Source organism: Aspergillus foveolatus (genome assembly GCF_047715535.1).
Source record: "Aspergillus foveolatus strain CBS 279.81 unplaced genomic scaffold BDW70scaffold_16, whole genome shotgun sequence".
NCBI lineage: Eukaryota > Fungi > Ascomycota > Eurotiomycetes > Eurotiales > Aspergillaceae > Aspergillus > Aspergillus foveolatus.
The window spans coordinates 224,174-239,254 of NW_027396080.1; the positions used below are offsets into that span (position 1 = coordinate 224,174).

General features: G+C 50.6%; 5 protein-coding genes across 5 annotated transcripts; 3 read left to right on the forward strand and 2 right to left on the reverse strand.

Moving 5' to 3' along the window:
• Window positions 1-694: 694 nt before the first annotated feature.
• Window positions 695-2,968, forward strand: BDW70DRAFT_166908 (Pal1 family protein; the record flags this gene model as incomplete). Its single annotated transcript, XM_073742119.1, has 4 exons — window positions 695-1,207; window positions 1,426-1,655; window positions 1,714-2,143; window positions 2,190-2,968. The coding sequence occupies exons 1-4, from the start codon at window positions 1,144-1,146 to the stop codon at window positions 2,966-2,968; spliced, it is 1,503 nt and encodes a 500-aa protein (XP_073597261.1). The 5' UTR covers window positions 695-1,143.
• Window positions 2,969-4,047: 1,079 nt separating this feature from the next.
• BDW70DRAFT_158780 (MCM DNA helicase complex subunit MCM2) lies at window positions 4,048-6,944 on the reverse strand (the record flags this gene model as incomplete). Its single annotated transcript, XM_073740584.1, has 5 exons — window positions 4,048-4,141; window positions 4,201-4,370; window positions 4,426-6,713; window positions 6,773-6,888; window positions 6,940-6,944. 5 exons carry the CDS (start codon window positions 6,942-6,944, stop codon window positions 4,048-4,050), a joined length of 2,673 nt encoding a protein of 890 aa, XP_073597262.1.
• Window positions 6,945-7,410: 466 nt separating this feature from the next.
• BDW70DRAFT_133792 (putative metaphase-anaphase transition protein (Mlo2)) lies at window positions 7,411-9,848 on the forward strand. The gene is made up of 3 exons (XM_073736382.1): window positions 7,411-7,591; window positions 7,674-7,728; window positions 7,794-9,848. Exons 1-3 carry the CDS (start codon window positions 7,479-7,481, stop codon window positions 9,198-9,200), a joined length of 1,575 nt encoding a protein of 524 aa, XP_073597263.1. The 5' UTR covers window positions 7,411-7,478; the 3' UTR covers window positions 9,201-9,848.
• Window positions 9,849-9,954: 106 nt separating this feature from the next.
• On the reverse strand, window positions 9,955-12,271 carry ssn3 (cyclin-dependent serine/threonine protein kinase SSN3). The gene is made up of 3 exons (XM_073736383.1): window positions 11,569-12,271; window positions 11,227-11,380; window positions 9,955-11,180 (listed from the first exon to the last, which is right to left on the reverse strand). The coding sequence occupies exons 1-3, from the start codon at window positions 11,621-11,623 to the stop codon at window positions 10,109-10,111; spliced, it is 1,281 nt and encodes a 426-aa protein (XP_073597264.1). The 5' UTR covers window positions 11,624-12,271; the 3' UTR covers window positions 9,955-10,108.
• An 86-nt stretch (window positions 12,272-12,357) lies between these two features.
• On the forward strand, window positions 12,358-14,413 carry BDW70DRAFT_28088 (putative MFS glucose transporter). Its single transcript, XM_073743670.1, has 2 exons — window positions 12,358-12,763; window positions 12,834-14,413. Exons 1-2 carry the CDS (start codon window positions 12,665-12,667, stop codon window positions 14,196-14,198), a joined length of 1,464 nt encoding a protein of 487 aa, XP_073597265.1. The 5' UTR covers window positions 12,358-12,664; the 3' UTR covers window positions 14,199-14,413.
• The last annotated feature ends 668 nt before the right edge of the window (window positions 14,414-15,081 follow it).

The window sequence follows — 15,081 nt, forward strand, 5'->3', positions numbered from 1 at the left end:
CGCCAAGAAGCCCAGCATTCCAGAGCGGACAAAACCTTGGGCCAGCATCAAGCTGTCGAGGCGCTTCCACGCAAGGCGGTATTGGGATGAGCACAATCTTTCAAGGTGGAAAAATGTAACGACAATCCCCTGGATTGGGCTCGGGGTTGCGTTGCTTGGGCGATGCCGATCGATAGCTGGGCTGGACTGGGCCAAATGACGGGCACCTGGCAGCACAGGCGAAGGCAAAGGGTGGCACAAGAATCAGGATACGTAACTGTCTTTGATATCTAAGGATGCCATGTTTGCGTCAATGGGTTCTCGCATTCCTGCCTGCTTATCTATATACAAACATACCTGAATTGATGGGGAGTGATATCATTGTGAGAGGAATGTACCTGGGCAGAGCTGACGTAGTCACATAGCCAGGCCAGCACCGGGAGTCCCAGGGGTCTGGGACTCTGGGTGTGCCTAGTACTCTGCAAGAGTAAGGTAAGCTGCAGGGAAAAAGTTCAAGGACAGTGTCTAAAAACAGTCTTCAGAAAAATGTACTCTTGAGTAGTTTACTAGTAACTAACTCAAGTTAACTCAAGTTAACCTAAGTTATTAACTGCCACTGAAATTAATAATCACGAGACAATCCGCATCCCCGACGATCACTACTCAGAGGACTCCGTACTGGCCACTGCTTCTTCTGTCAATCTTCAAGGGGCTGCTCCATCCATCCTCCGACCTCTCTCGGTTCTTCTCGCCTTCGCCTCTTTCCCTCCTTCTCTTCTCTTCCGTACTCCTGACTCTTCTGTCTCTCCTTACCACGTACTACACTCTCTTTCTTTTCTTCATCGAAGACATTTTAAGAGAGAGGCAGCAAATTTCCTTTGGTCTCGACTCTTCGAAGCTAAACCCCACTCTGGCCATTCGTGCTTAAATCGCACCCCTCCAATAAACGAATCACCCCTGACCGACTCCCGCGGCATCGCTGTTTCAGGCGGGACCTCTTGCGCGCTCTCTTGTCATCGCCCGTTGACCTCCTATTATTCGGTGGCCCTTTCTCGACCTCCTTTGTATCTATCGTTCTTTTTTTCTTGATAAGATCTTCTCCATCTCCAATCAACCCGCCCAGTCCGGTTGTGAATCGTCGCTGCCTTGCGCATTGCTGGCAAAATGAGCGCACCTCAACAAACGACTCTTTCGTACTATCCACCGGGCGTCTCGCTGGGCCCGCAAGGTGCGTCATCTACTTACTTTTTCTTGTTATTGTCATCTTGCACCGTCCAGTGTTATCCATTATCGCCACCAGCGATCTGTTTCATGTCGGGGGCGGTGTTGTCCTGACACGCGGTTGCGACGGCTTTGATCCCTTTCATCTGTGGTGTATTAGGCTGGATCCATCGCCACTTCTGTCGAGGTTTGTTCTGGCATACTGACTTTATCTCGTCTGTCTAGCCTCTCCCTCTCCTTCTCGCCAGCAGTTTCCTGTCAATCTGGGCTCCAATAACCCCTTTCGCACCCGTACTCTGTCTCCCTCTAGCTCTATCACGTCAGGAGGCCGACCTGAACGACCGAAGTCGACAAATCCTTTCCTTGATGATACAGAACCTATTTCCCCTCAATCAGCTCCAAGCAACTCTCTGATTGAGCAACAAGACATGACGCAGAATACGCGCGACCTTTTCGTAAGTTCCCCCGGCGTCCGAATTAGAGCAGACCTGACCGATTGCCCTCGGATGATAGGAGAACCTTTCGCTGAACCCGGCCCCGAAAACCAATGGAATGCGACCAGCGCCCCCGCGTCCTGAGAAACCGTCGCAAAATGGGCCGTTGAAGAGTCGGCCACCCCGCCCCACGAGAGAACGCTCTGAAGGCGCATCGGATGACCCCTTTAATATCTTCGCAGATCCCCCGTCCAGACCTAAGCCTAGTGGATCCGGATCTCGATCTCGAGATAGAGAGAGACGACCTCGTCGAAACTCTGAATCATCCATTATGGAACGGAGGCCAAAGCTAATTGATGACGATGATGAGCGACGACGACGCGAGAGGCGCCGACGGGAGCGAGAACGCGAGGGTCGCCATAAGGATGGCAAGTCCAGTTCGCGAAGGGGCAACTACCAGCTCGATATCATTGATAAACTGGATGTCACTAGTATCTACGGTACTGGGAGTAAGGACGCAACACTTATCTCCTTTTGGCACTCAGGCACTGACAGAAACTCTAGTGTTCCATCATGATGGACCATTCGATGCGTGCAATCCCAACCGCAACCGCAAAGGCCAGCGCGCTGCCCCTATGCAGGCATTCCCCGAGGACTCGACCAACATGGCTCTTGGTGGCGCCGGTCCGAATAACGACAAAATAGACCTTGATCGTTTCCATGGCAGAATGGAGGAAGGATACAATGACTTTGCTTCTACTGGCATAGATAGAAGCAGAACGGAAGGCGGGTCATTTGATCCCACATCGCGCATCGAACCAATTCACGGCGCAGTGACGATGGGCTTAGGCACCAGTACCTTCTTAGACGGAGCTCCTGCCAGCCGTGCGGCAATTCGTGAGAATCAAAACGAACAGAACACTCTTAATGGCTCGGGCGGCTTGCAGCGGAAAAAGAGTCTTGCACAGAGAATCCGTGGTGGTATCAACCGCCCCAACCCTCGGGTCACATCTCCGCAGGCTGCGTACGGGTCACCTCACGCTTCCACCTCCCCACGCAATGAGAAGAACCCGTTCTTCCAGGATTATGATGATGCTTGGGATAAGAAGGGTGCTCGCATAAACTCGGAAGAACCACGGGCTGTTCCGGAAACTGGCCGGGTCCGCTCATCCAGCAGTCCTAAGCAAACGACTTCTTCACTAGAACGACGGCATACTGATGATCGATCCAATGGGGTTGATGAAAACAAGAACGCAGGTGGAGGTGGTTTCATCAGTCGCATGAAGAGCTTGCGCAAACCGCCTCAACCAAAGAGACGGGTCACCGATGACTGAACCGTTTGATTATATTCCTTACGCTGCCAGATAACGTGTTTGTACCTGTCGTTGACAGAAAAAACCGAACGGGTTGAGTGCGTCCAGTCGGCACTCATGACGTCAATCCCGTCGTTTGATGCCGATCGAGATATTTCTAAGGTGTGCTACTGTACGAACGCTACGTATCCAGTTCTACGATTCTCCTTGGAGCAATGCATTGAATGTACCTTTCATGCGACTTATCATCTCGACGCAATCTGTTATCACAAATACCTAGCATGGCGGAAAACTGGTGGACACGGTGCAATGTCATTTTGTCTTTTTTATTCTTTGCAGGCTCTCAAACAGCGCATTGAATCAAGGGATGGTTGGGCGTTTGATGATATTTGATTCGATTCGACAGCTCGTGGTTGGAAATTGGTATGAGGCTGGCCTTATTTGTTTCTCACCTCTCTTCGCTCCATTTGTTTTGTGCATTCCAGCTAGCTACCTACCTCGAAATGATTGCACTGCGTTTATAATATCTTATGTCCTTGTTTCGCCCTCAGTTCGCTTTGGCGTACTTAGATTGTCGACCATCTGCCTGATACTGTCATTGTTCCTAGTAGCATGCCCACGACAGCCTGTGCAGCTCTATCTGAAAACCTGCCTACAATGATAATACTAGCTATAAAGCCGTTGCCTTTAAACAGACTCCGAGTAATAGCAGAGATGCTTTTTTTATTGTTAAATGCCCGAATTATAAACAATATACCATATTTTAATTGGTTTGATAAATATCCCTAAACTCTAACCTAGTAACCGACCCATAGCCCTAACTTTAACTCCATAAACCAACTCGAAATATTAATTGAGAGTAAAAATCATCACATCAACGTCAGCATCAGCATCCAACCCAGCACCCTAGCGTCATCAAACAGGAGAAGCGCAAGCGCAAACACGCAAGTAGCGCATCGACCATTAAAGGAGTATCATATGTATGCATGTATGTATAAAAGAAATGCAACTCAGACCGCCGAAAATTACGCGGTCTGGTCTACGGCGCCAGGTTTCAAACAACCGGTCTGGCATAGCATGGCATCACATGGAATTAGAATCTACATGGCCGCCTGAGGTCTTCTCTCGAAGGAGGCAGGCGCCGGGATGCCAGCTCGTCGCTTTGACTGCGGTTTTGGGCGGGAAAGGGTGTATCTAATTTTCGACCGTTAGCTTTCTTTCTTCAATTGTCGTGACAAGATGCGATGACGTACTTGGCGAAAGCTCTTGAAAGAGCGCGCTTCGCGCTAACCTTCTGGCTGCCGATGAAGGAGTCCACGGTCACTGCAATCGCGCGGTCGATATCCTGAGCAGAACAGTACTCCGACAGACGCATCTTGCAGAATGCTTCTGCGATGCGCATTATGGCTTCGAGGTGGCGGACCTAAGTGGGTTAGTATTTTGTCATGTAGAATGTGGTTAAGCGAAACAGGACGTACTGTTATCGGGTAGGCGCCGGTAGCAAGAGACTCGCGACGCATGTCCGCGAAGAGACGCGCGACCTTGTCCTGGTCGATCTGGTAGAGTTTAGGGTGGCAGTGTTCCCTCGCGTAGAGGATGTACTTCCGGAGAAGTTCCTGGGGAATCTCGCCTTCCTTCTCGTCGTCGTTGCCCTTAGCCGCATCACGGGCTTCTATCTCGTCTGGGCGGAGCGGGAGACGGATTCCGTCGTCATCAATGCGGTATCCTTCCTCGTCGATCCGTTCCCCGTCGGCGTTAATGAGGTTCCCGTGTTCATCACGCAGCGGCTTGGAGGGGTTCGCGCGGTGGTGAGACTCGATGACGAAGCTGGCAAGGCGCTCGTCCTCAGAAGGGTCAACAAGGTCGCGCACGACACAGAGGATGTCGAAACGCGAAAGGATGGGTTCTGTGAGTTGAACGTTCTCAGAAAATGGGGCGCTGCTGTTGTAGCGGCCGCCGATGGGGTTTGCGGCAGCGACGACGGCGCAGCGGGCCTGGAGTGTTGTAACAATACCGGCCTTGGAAATGGAGATGGTTTGCTGTTCCATGGCTTCGTGGATGGATGTGCGGTCTTGGTCGTTCATCTTGTCGAATTCGTCGATTAGGCAAGTGCCGCGGTCAGCCAGGACGAGGGCGCCTCCTTCAAGTGTCCATTCACTGGTCAAGGGGTCGCGACGGACACTGGCTGTCAAACCTACTGCACTGGCTCCTTGACCTGTCGCGAAGACAGCACGATGGGCAGTCTTTTCGACATACTTGAGAATCTGGGATTTGGCGGTACCTGGGTCACCAAGGAGGAGGACGTTGATGTCTCCACGGATTGACATTTTTCCTTGTGTTTCTTTGCGCACGCCACCGAAGAGAGAGAGAGCAACGGCTGTCTTGACGTCTTGGTGGCCGTAGATACTAGGGGCGATTGAACGGATGATCTTCTCAACAATATCCGGGTCCCGAGACAAGGCGCGAATTTCACGCTCATCTTCTTCTGTCAGCTGGAAACCGGCCTGCTGGTCGTGGGACTTGATAACGTGGTTGGCCTCGATGATCGTTGCGAAGACTGGGAACCCGTTCTTGTTGTTTAGTTGCGCGTCGTAGCTGTTGCGGTAAATACCGGTGATCTCGATCTCGTCTCCAGGCTTGGCTGAGTCGATGAGATCTGCAAGGAGGATCACCTCCCGCTGTCTGGGAAGTCGACCGGCGGGGACCGATCCGGGGGATTCTTGCAGAGTTAATTTCTGGTAATTGCGGTACACTGTCTTCTCCGAGCTGACAGTGAATGGGCCTCTAGATTGACAGTTCTGACACATTGTAACCTTCACTTCAGAGCTGCTCTCCTGCTGGTAAGGGCCCAGCGTCATGTTACACTTTTGGCAGATGAACATCACATATTTAAGCTGTGGGAAGACACCCGTCCGGCGGGTGACGACTCCACTGACGCGAACAAGACAGTTTAGGTGAGACTGGCGCAATTGGCGGAGGGTGTAAACAATGGGAAGGTCGGTGATCCGGACATGAATTTCATTGTGGATATCGTGGTACTGAGGGTAGTGGAACAAGGTAACATCCAGAGCAACCTGGTCAAAAACCTTGAGAACTTCTGTGGGCTCGTTGGCAAGGAAGTACCCAAGAACAGCCTTGGTGCTGCTCAAGTGTGTATATGAAACCTCAAGCGAGGCAGAATTAACCTCACCAAGAGTCTTGATCTTGTTTCCGTAGACGGAGCTACCAGTGGGGTCAGTGAACTCCGTCAAAAAGGCCTTGAACTCTCGGTAAATAGAGCGCAGCACTTGAGGCTGTGTCACCCAGTCCGTGATATTAGATGATTTGATATCGACTAGCTCCTCCAGAGAAAGCTCTTCGAGGCCGTCGTCAGCCATTTCGATATCATCGCGGTCCTCATCGTAGGCGTGCCTGCGACGGCGTGGCTGTGCAGTCAAATCGATATCACCGTCCTCGTCATCTTGTAAGAAGGCTGCGGGCATTCGGCGGCGCCGGGCAAGTTCTCGATCTCTTCGATCCAGGCGAGCCTCCAACTCTCGTCGGGCACCAATGTCAATTTCTTCTTGCTCATCGTCGTCAATGTATCGTCCGCGGTAGCGGTCTTCTTTTCCGCCCCGATAATCGCGCTCGAATGTATCTCCAAAAAGGTCAATGCCGTCCTCATCCTCTGCCATCTCCTCAATGTCATCAATGTCAAGTTCTGCTTCCTCATCTCGCTCGTCCTCGTCTTCGTCGAAGGGCAGCATAGGAGGGGAAGAAGGGGGCGCTTATATTTCAGTTAGCGTCACTGCGACATTTCCTTCTAATTGGCCTTCCAGAACTTACGGCTTGAAGGGGGAACCACGGACGAAGCATCGTCATCAGGCTCTCTGGATCGCTTTCGCCGATTCAGATTTCCCAAGCCGCGGTTTGCAGCGGATGTGCTCTGACGGAGCGGTGAACTATTTTTTTAGAAACCAGAATAAATATGGAGATTTAGGTCTGGGACATACCTCATTGTGTGAGTGCTTTGGTATTTGAAAGAATATGAGAGCTAGGTCTCGATGCTATGAGTTGGAACAAAACGTATTGTCGAGTCTGGGTTTGCAAAAGACGAACAGCAAGGGTGCGAGTTTTGCTTGGCAACACGACCTGACGCGTTTTCGCGCGAGACACGCGTTTTCCAATTATACCAGATTGGGACATATAGTTTTTGACACCTGGAACCGGGACACTACGATTCCCCAGCCACTCTAGCCTGCAAAACTGTGGGGCGATGTCTTGAAGTATACCTCAGCACTGTCTGGAGAGTACAGCTTTTGGGACTCAGCAGTCATCAATAAGAGCACTGTTACCCTCAGTCACCTTGGCGGAACTTTGAATACAGAAGGTGCAAACAGGACAAACAAGTGTCTTCTCGCCTTCCGCGTTGGCTTCCATCTGGAGTAATTGATCGCAAGCCAGCCATCCAACTTTCACTTATATTGACTATTTCATCTCTCCAATTCCTGAGAATCCGTTCGCAGATAGGTTGCGATTACTGTCAAGGAAGATGAGCAACGAGGAGACCGTCGCATCCCCTCCGGTTGCTCCGACGAGCGATGGGCAACATACCATCAGCCGCCGTCAAAGCTGCAGCTCTGAGAACTCGCAGACTGCGAAAGAGTGAGTGAGAAATTGGTGTTACTTGGGCGCGTCATTGTGTCGCTCTAGTACTTATCATGTTATATCCTAATGTGTATCCCAGATTCATCGAATCTCAGATGCGCCTTGAGGCTGATGCCCGCGAAGTCCTTCCATATGTGAGTCTATTCCGCACAATCCACTCTCTGCAATCAAATTGCGCGCAACCGAACTAACTATGTAGTCATTTGACTCGTGTACACAGCATCTAGGGCCGCTACGGCAGACACTATACGCTTGTTTGACCTGCAATCCTCCCCCGGCGACTCCTGATTCGCCCTACACTGCTGCCGGCGTCTGCTACTCTTGCTCAATCTCCTGCCATGGCGAACATACCCTTGTCGAGCTCTTCAACAAAAGAAACTTTGTGTGCGACTGCGGAACCACTCGTATCACTTCCTCGACCCCGTGCACTCTGCGTAGCGATCCTAATACTGGCACAAAGGGGGTTCGGTCGGAGAAGCCACACTCTGGCAATCGATACAATAGGAACTTCCAGAACAAATTTTGCGGCTGTGGTGAGGACTACAACGCACATGAAGAGAAGGGTACAATGTTTCAGTGCCTTGGGTTAGGGACGACAGACACTGGTGGTTGTGGTGAAGACTGGTGGCACCCTGAGTGTCTTATTGGACTCCCACGAGACTGGTACAAGAATTCAGTCGAGAAGGGAAAGCTAGATAACGATGACTCGAACGAACAAGCTGAAGACGACAATGAGACGCCTCTGCCTCCCCAATTTCCTGCCGAGGATGATTTCGAGACCTTCATATGCTACAAGTGTATCGAGGCCAACCCTTGGTTGAAACAATACGCCGGTACACCAGGATTCCTGCCCCCAGTATTTAAAGAAGGCGGACTGCAAACGACCGTCAAGAAAGAAGACGCGCCCGCTCCAAAATCCCTCCATGTCCAATCCGACGACCAGCCCAGCGACAACCCGAAAAAACGGAAGGCAGAAAATGACGCCGAAGACGGAGATGGCAGCGAACCCTCAAAGCGACACAGAGAGGAAAACCAATCTCAAACCACAGCTTCAACTTCGGAAACCAAGCCAGAGCCAGAACAACGAGAACAAAGCCAGAAACCCAAACACGCCTTACTCCCCAAAACCACCCCAACAGCTACCTTCTCCCTTTTCCTCAAAGAAGACTTCCGCGACCACTTTTGCCGCTGCCCGACCTGCTATCCCAATCTTGCACCACACCCGCAACTCCGCGAAGAAGAAGAAACATACGAGCCCCCTCTCTCTGAAGGCGGCGACGGCGACAGAAGTACAGGTACAGGTAGCCTTCTTGACCGTGGGGAAGCGGCGCTGAGCAATATTGACCGTGTGCGTGCCATAGAGGGGGCAATGGTCTATAATCACCTGCGCGAAAAGGTGAAAGAGTTTCTGAAGCCGTTTGCGGAGAGCGGGACGGCTGTTGGCGCTGATGATATCAAAGCTTATTTTGAGAAGCTGAGGGGTGACGAGCAGCAAATCAAGGATGCTGCGGCGGCGGGAAAGGCCTCTGCAGATGGAGGAGGGAATGAAGACGATGAAGACGAAAGTAGGGATGGGTTTGGGAGACGGGAACAGAGTGGTATGTAGCCCGAGTGGTAGATTGCATGGGGAGACCTGCGCTTCTGTGTCCTCTGTTTCACTAATATGTAACAGGCTACTGAGTACTGTCTCATCTGCTGAAGGGATATTTGCTGATTCATGGCCTGATGTTATGACATAAAATTTGGGAAGGCGTTCAGGAGCACTTGAAAACAAATGCGAGATACTCACCAAATAATAATCCACGCTTTGAGAATCTGTTGACACCAATAACGACACCGGATCTTGAGGAGCTCGAGAACGAGGGAGCCTGATAATAGATATCTGCAATCTAGGGAGAATCTTAATGGGTTGACCTGAGACCATCAAAAGTGCCCAGGCGGGTTGGACTGAAAGCGGGTGAAGGTGAGTTATAGAAGCCTACTTACTCGGATGGTCCGAAGTGCACAAGCCTGGGAATGTTTCGCCTCAGAGCTCGTTAGGTGATAGGTCGTGTCTATGCTGTGCTTCTTATAGTAGTAGTTATCGGAGGGTTGTAGCGCTAGCAGCTAGGAGCTCCTCACCGCAGTGGATGCAGCGAACGCGATTGTCAGGATGACTGCAGTTGGCCGCGGACGAATGCAAAAGCTGTTCATTGGCCATAATCATAAGATATTCTGGAGCATCACTGGCTAAATCAATTCGAATCGACCGCAAGGGCTCAACGAACTAAGTACCAGGTCGCCGTTAAAGATATTAGGGAAACCAATAGTTTCGACCAGGTAAATAGAAGTTTGGTGAGTAGGAAAAGAAAACATGAGACTTAAGTAAAAAACCTTGTATTGAGATCCAGGGTCTATGATAGTATAGAGTGATTTAAAAAACAGTATACGCCAGAAAACCCGGTTTGCAACTCCACTGAACGCCGGTAACCTCTAGATCAATATAAACAAAGTTATGGGCTCTGTTAGTGTACATCACTCCTTCATCCGCTTTGCCGCACGGCTCATTAAGCTATCGTCAGGCAGTCCACTCCGTTTGGTTCCCGGAAGACTCCCACTGCGGATATCATTGTCGTCGTGGGTAATGCGCCGGTGCGGGTATTTGCCCTCGAATCCCTCAAAGCAATTGGCCGAGATCGGTCCGCCATTCTTGAAATATGGATGTTCCAAGGCTTCCTTTGCTGTTATCCGTGTGGTTGGATCGTAATCGAGCAATCGCGAAAGGAGGTCGAAGCCGTCATCGCCAGGCGTGCCAACGCTGGAGGTGGCAGAGTACCCGCCGTTTTTCAAGCAATTCTGGTACCAGCTTCCAAGATTCGAGGTTCGGCTAATATGGTTTGGGGCGCGGGACATTGCCAGGGATTGAAGCTGAGAATATTCTGGCATGTGGACGATGCCGGGCCAGTTATCCCTGTGAGGTAACCCCATTATATCGATAATTTTCATCATTTGGTTGCGCTGAAACGGAACTGTCTTCTTGCTGTCCATCTTGGCTTCTTCACCTTTGAATATTGGACGAAGCGAGAGCAATTCCGCGAATATGCAACCAACAGCCCATAGATCCACAGCAGGGGTGTAATGCCGACTGCCCATGAGAAGTTCTGGAGCACGATACCAAATGGTAACGACGACCTTATCGCCGGAAAAGAGCGAATTGAGAGGCTTGTAGAAAAGACGCGCGAGGCCTAGGTCTCCGATGCGAATTGCGCCACCGGACGTTACCAGGATATTTGCTGGTTTCAGGTCTCGATGCAAAACCCAGTTCGTGTGCAGGTATAGTAAGCCGTTAAGGAGCTGGAAAAGAATTGATCTCACCATCGCTGCAGGAATTGGGTGTCTTTGTGGCTGAGTGTGGTGATGAATGATCTGAAGCAAATCATGCTCTGTGTACTCGAAGACCATAAAGATGCACTTGTCTTCTAAGATGATCTCAGCGAGTTGCACTACGTTGGCATGGTCGAGTTCGGAACAAAGCGCCATTTCTCGGATAGCAGACTGCGAGAGGCCAGTATACTGAATGATATCACCTTCTTTATCGGGTTTGAATCTATTGAATGTCAGCAACAATATAAAACTAAAAGCGGGATTCTGACTTCTTGATGGCAAACTCTCCACCCTGGCCATTTCGGCCGACAGCTTTGTATACTCGACCATAAGTACCACTGCTGATAAAGCCGACGATGTGGTATTTATCCCGAACACGGACCTTGCTGGTGTAGCCAGTTCCAGGTTGTCTCCTCGAGTTTTCTTCGCACGGGCGACAAGTCAGCATCACAGGGTCAGCAATTCGCGAACAACACGAACGATTATGTTCAGGAGGAATATGAGTGAAAAACAAGAGCCGAAATGAAACCTAGAAGCGAACGAACAAGAAACAACAATGTTGGAGCCCTCTCAAGCTAAGCAGCTACGAGGGTTCAAGGGAATGCCATTACCACGTGAATAAAACCCGCCGACAGAGTTGAAGTACGGGAAATTCCTTCCAAGCATGATGAAAGAAAAATACAGGCAGTTGCAATCGAGAAACCGCCGTTAAGCGTTTTGAAGTCCGTAGAGGATAGAAATAACAGATCCGTTCCCCTTCAGTCAGTGTACATGCTGATACACGCAACCAGATAAGAAACGGTGGCAATAGAGGACTGATTTAAGAAGAGCCAAAGGGGGCAGAAATAACGATATGAATAGACTAATCGGTATTACCCTCAACAGCAGCCTGCAGACCTCTTTTCGAAGACAGACTCTGGCTGACGGTGGCCACTGCAGGCCTGGCGGTAGCAGTTAGAGGACCAGATGATGAAGGCGGATTCGTAAGACTCATGGATAGCACAGCACAGTCAGTGGGCAGAAGAGTTGCAGTAGCCTGTAGGTAGTTTGGCAGGTGGAGGTGGAGGTGGAGGTGGAGGCACCACGCTGTCCGGTCACTCCGGTGCCAGTGGTCAGCTCGAACTATCAATCAGAGCCAGGCGGACAACTCAAAGGCCCAAGGAACCGGGAAAGCACGGCGACGGCGGGAAACAAAGCGGAGAAATGAAGTTCACTAGAGCATCCTGCTCAACAGATGCGGGAGGAGTAATTTGTTGAAAAATGATTAATGAACGAACAGTTGGAACTGCGTCGCCGGTGGTTGGCGGTTGAGGACTGCGGGTTAGTCAGCAGCGCTTCGCACACAAGGGTCGCTGAGAGTTGTCAACCACAACCGGGGCATACTCCGTATCATACACGGAGCTAGTTCCAGCTTGGCTCAGAAGATCTGGGCATTGCATTGACACGTTGATCATATATGCTGCTGATAGTTATTTTGGGTCTAGTAGGTCATACTCGTGGTACTTCCCCGTACCAAGCTAAGTAAGGCCGCCCGATAAGTGATAACGGGACGATAAGACGGACTTATCCATCCAACCCAGACCATCCCTCCAACGTCACCGCGACCCCTGCATCTCAGCTGTGACACCTCTCGGCTTCTGACCATTCGCCCTCGAGTTTGGTGGACTCGGTCAGATGCTCATAGGAGAATAAATTCTTGATTTCATCATGGCGTCCGGTGAGATGGCTCGTTCCAGGGTCACTCCGTACCTGATATACCTGGTGTTCATCACGACTTTGGGTCCACTTCAGTTCGGTTATCATCTGGTAAGCAAACGAGAGGACACATCATGGGCTATGTTTCGATATTTCTGACATCAACATTGGAATATAATAGGCGGAGCTCAATGCACCTCAAGCAGTCATCACCTGTGAACGGAAGAGCATCCATTCTGCGTGGGACGGTCTACCACAATGTATCCCGATGAACTCGTCGCAATTCGGCCTGGTCTCGTCCATATACACTCTAGGTGGACTTCTGGGAGCATTGATGGCAGGGCCCGTGTCAACAAAGCATGGACGTCTATTCTCCCTACGTGCAACGACTATATTCTTCGTCCTTGGGCCGGTAGCCGAAACTCTTGCCTCCAATATCCCAATACTCGCCCTTGGCAGATTGTTATCCGGTGTTGGATCAGGAGCAGCAATTGTCGTCGGTCCGATATACATTTCAGAAATCGCTCCGCCAAGCGCTAAGGGGTTTTTTGGCGCTTTCACGCAGGTCATGACGAATGTTGGTATTCTCTTGACGCAGACGCTTGGCTACTTCCTCAGCAAGGATAGCATGTGGAGAGTTATACTTGCGATTGCCGGAATTATCGGAGCTTCTGAGCTTCTCGGCCTGACTCTGGTTCCAGAGAGTCCTGCCTGGCTTGCTGATCATCAGAAACACGACCTAGCCAGACGCGTCCTCCAGCGGATACGCGGCAGGAACGCAGACATCCATGGCGAACTAGAGGCGCTCGGAAACTCCACGAGATCTGATGATGACGCTGGCGAACAACAGTCCTTGCTCTCACCCCCTTCCAGCAACCTGCCTCCAAAGCAGCCTCCTGTCACAATGGCCCAAGTAGTGATGGATCCAGGCTACCGCCCAGCCATTATCGCCGTCGTCGGGATCATGATAGCCCAACAATTTACAGGAATCAATAGCATAATTATGTACAGCGTCTCACTGCTCCAGAGCATCCTCCCCACTGCCGCCGCCCTTCTCTCCGTCTTGGTCTCCGCAATTAACCTCATCATGACCCTGGCCTGCTCCCCGCTCCCCGACAAGATCGGTCGCAAGACTTGCCTTTTGTCCAGCATTTGCGGAATGGGATCCACTTCCATCCTCCTAGCTATGGGCATCTACTTCAACGTCAAAGCCCTCTCTGCAGTGGCGGTCCTACTATTCGTCGCATCATTTGCCGTCGGCGTAGGACCTGTACCATTTATCCTGGCTTCTGAACTAGTCGGCCCGGAAGCCGTTGGGGCTACTCAGAGCTGGGCACTGGCAGCCAACTGGATCTCAACTTTTGTTGTGGCGCAGTTCTTTCCGATGCTGAACGACGCGTTGGGCGGGCGGGGCAAGATCTACTGGCTATTCGCGGCGATGGCTGGTATTTTCGCAATGTTCATCTACTTCCGCGTGCCAGAGACGAAAGGCAGGACGAGCGCGGATGAGGTCTGGGGGAGGGGAGATCAGCGGAGGAGGGATTAAGCTTCCCTTATCCCTGAATTTGTTGTGTTTTGATTACGACGTTTGCTTGTCTCTCGCCCTCGTCTAGATTTGATAGAGTATAGTAGATCAAACTCTGGAACGTGACCATAGCAGGTGGTCTTGAGGAACGGTGCAGCGCAGCGCTATCGCAGAATAGAAACTGTATATAGACAATCAGCTGTAGATATGGCGACCGGGCCTAGCCTTTGTAACTGCTCGTTTGTCGGAGTCGTTATTATTGAACGGTATCTGAACAGCATGGTCGATTTTGTCATCACTGTACTTTAAATAGTTCCCAGAAATACTGGATGGCAGTAAGGCCCGGGAATACACACCTGCAACTGCTCCTTACATCGATTTGAACTACACAATGACATCATTTTGATCTGCAAAGCCAAGTATACAGCGTCTATCTTGTATTAGATGCCTGCCCTGAATCATGACAAGAAACTACATAGAATGCCGTAGCGCCGTGAGAAAGGTTTAGCTTCAAGGTTGGGCTCAGAAAGTATGCTACCGTAGCTTAGACGTGTAGGGATTTGGTGGGCATTAATCATAAGATTGATTAGGCTGGTAGCAGTAGAATATTACATAGTAGACTTAGTAGACTACGGTTAGACATGACAATCGGTATATCAGACATGACAAAACAATTAGGTAAGAGCAACCATCCCATCCACACTTACAAAATCACAAGCAAGTGGATATCAATGCACCCCATGTCCGTATCCATCCTCGTTATTAGTTTCTGCCAAAACAAACTGAATACCTTCAGTGATAGTTTATATAGGCAAGGTATCCAATAAGTAGGCAAGTAAATAGACGCTACAATCGCATACCCGCAATTCATACACCAGCCAAGGGAAGGAAGCCGCAGCTGGTG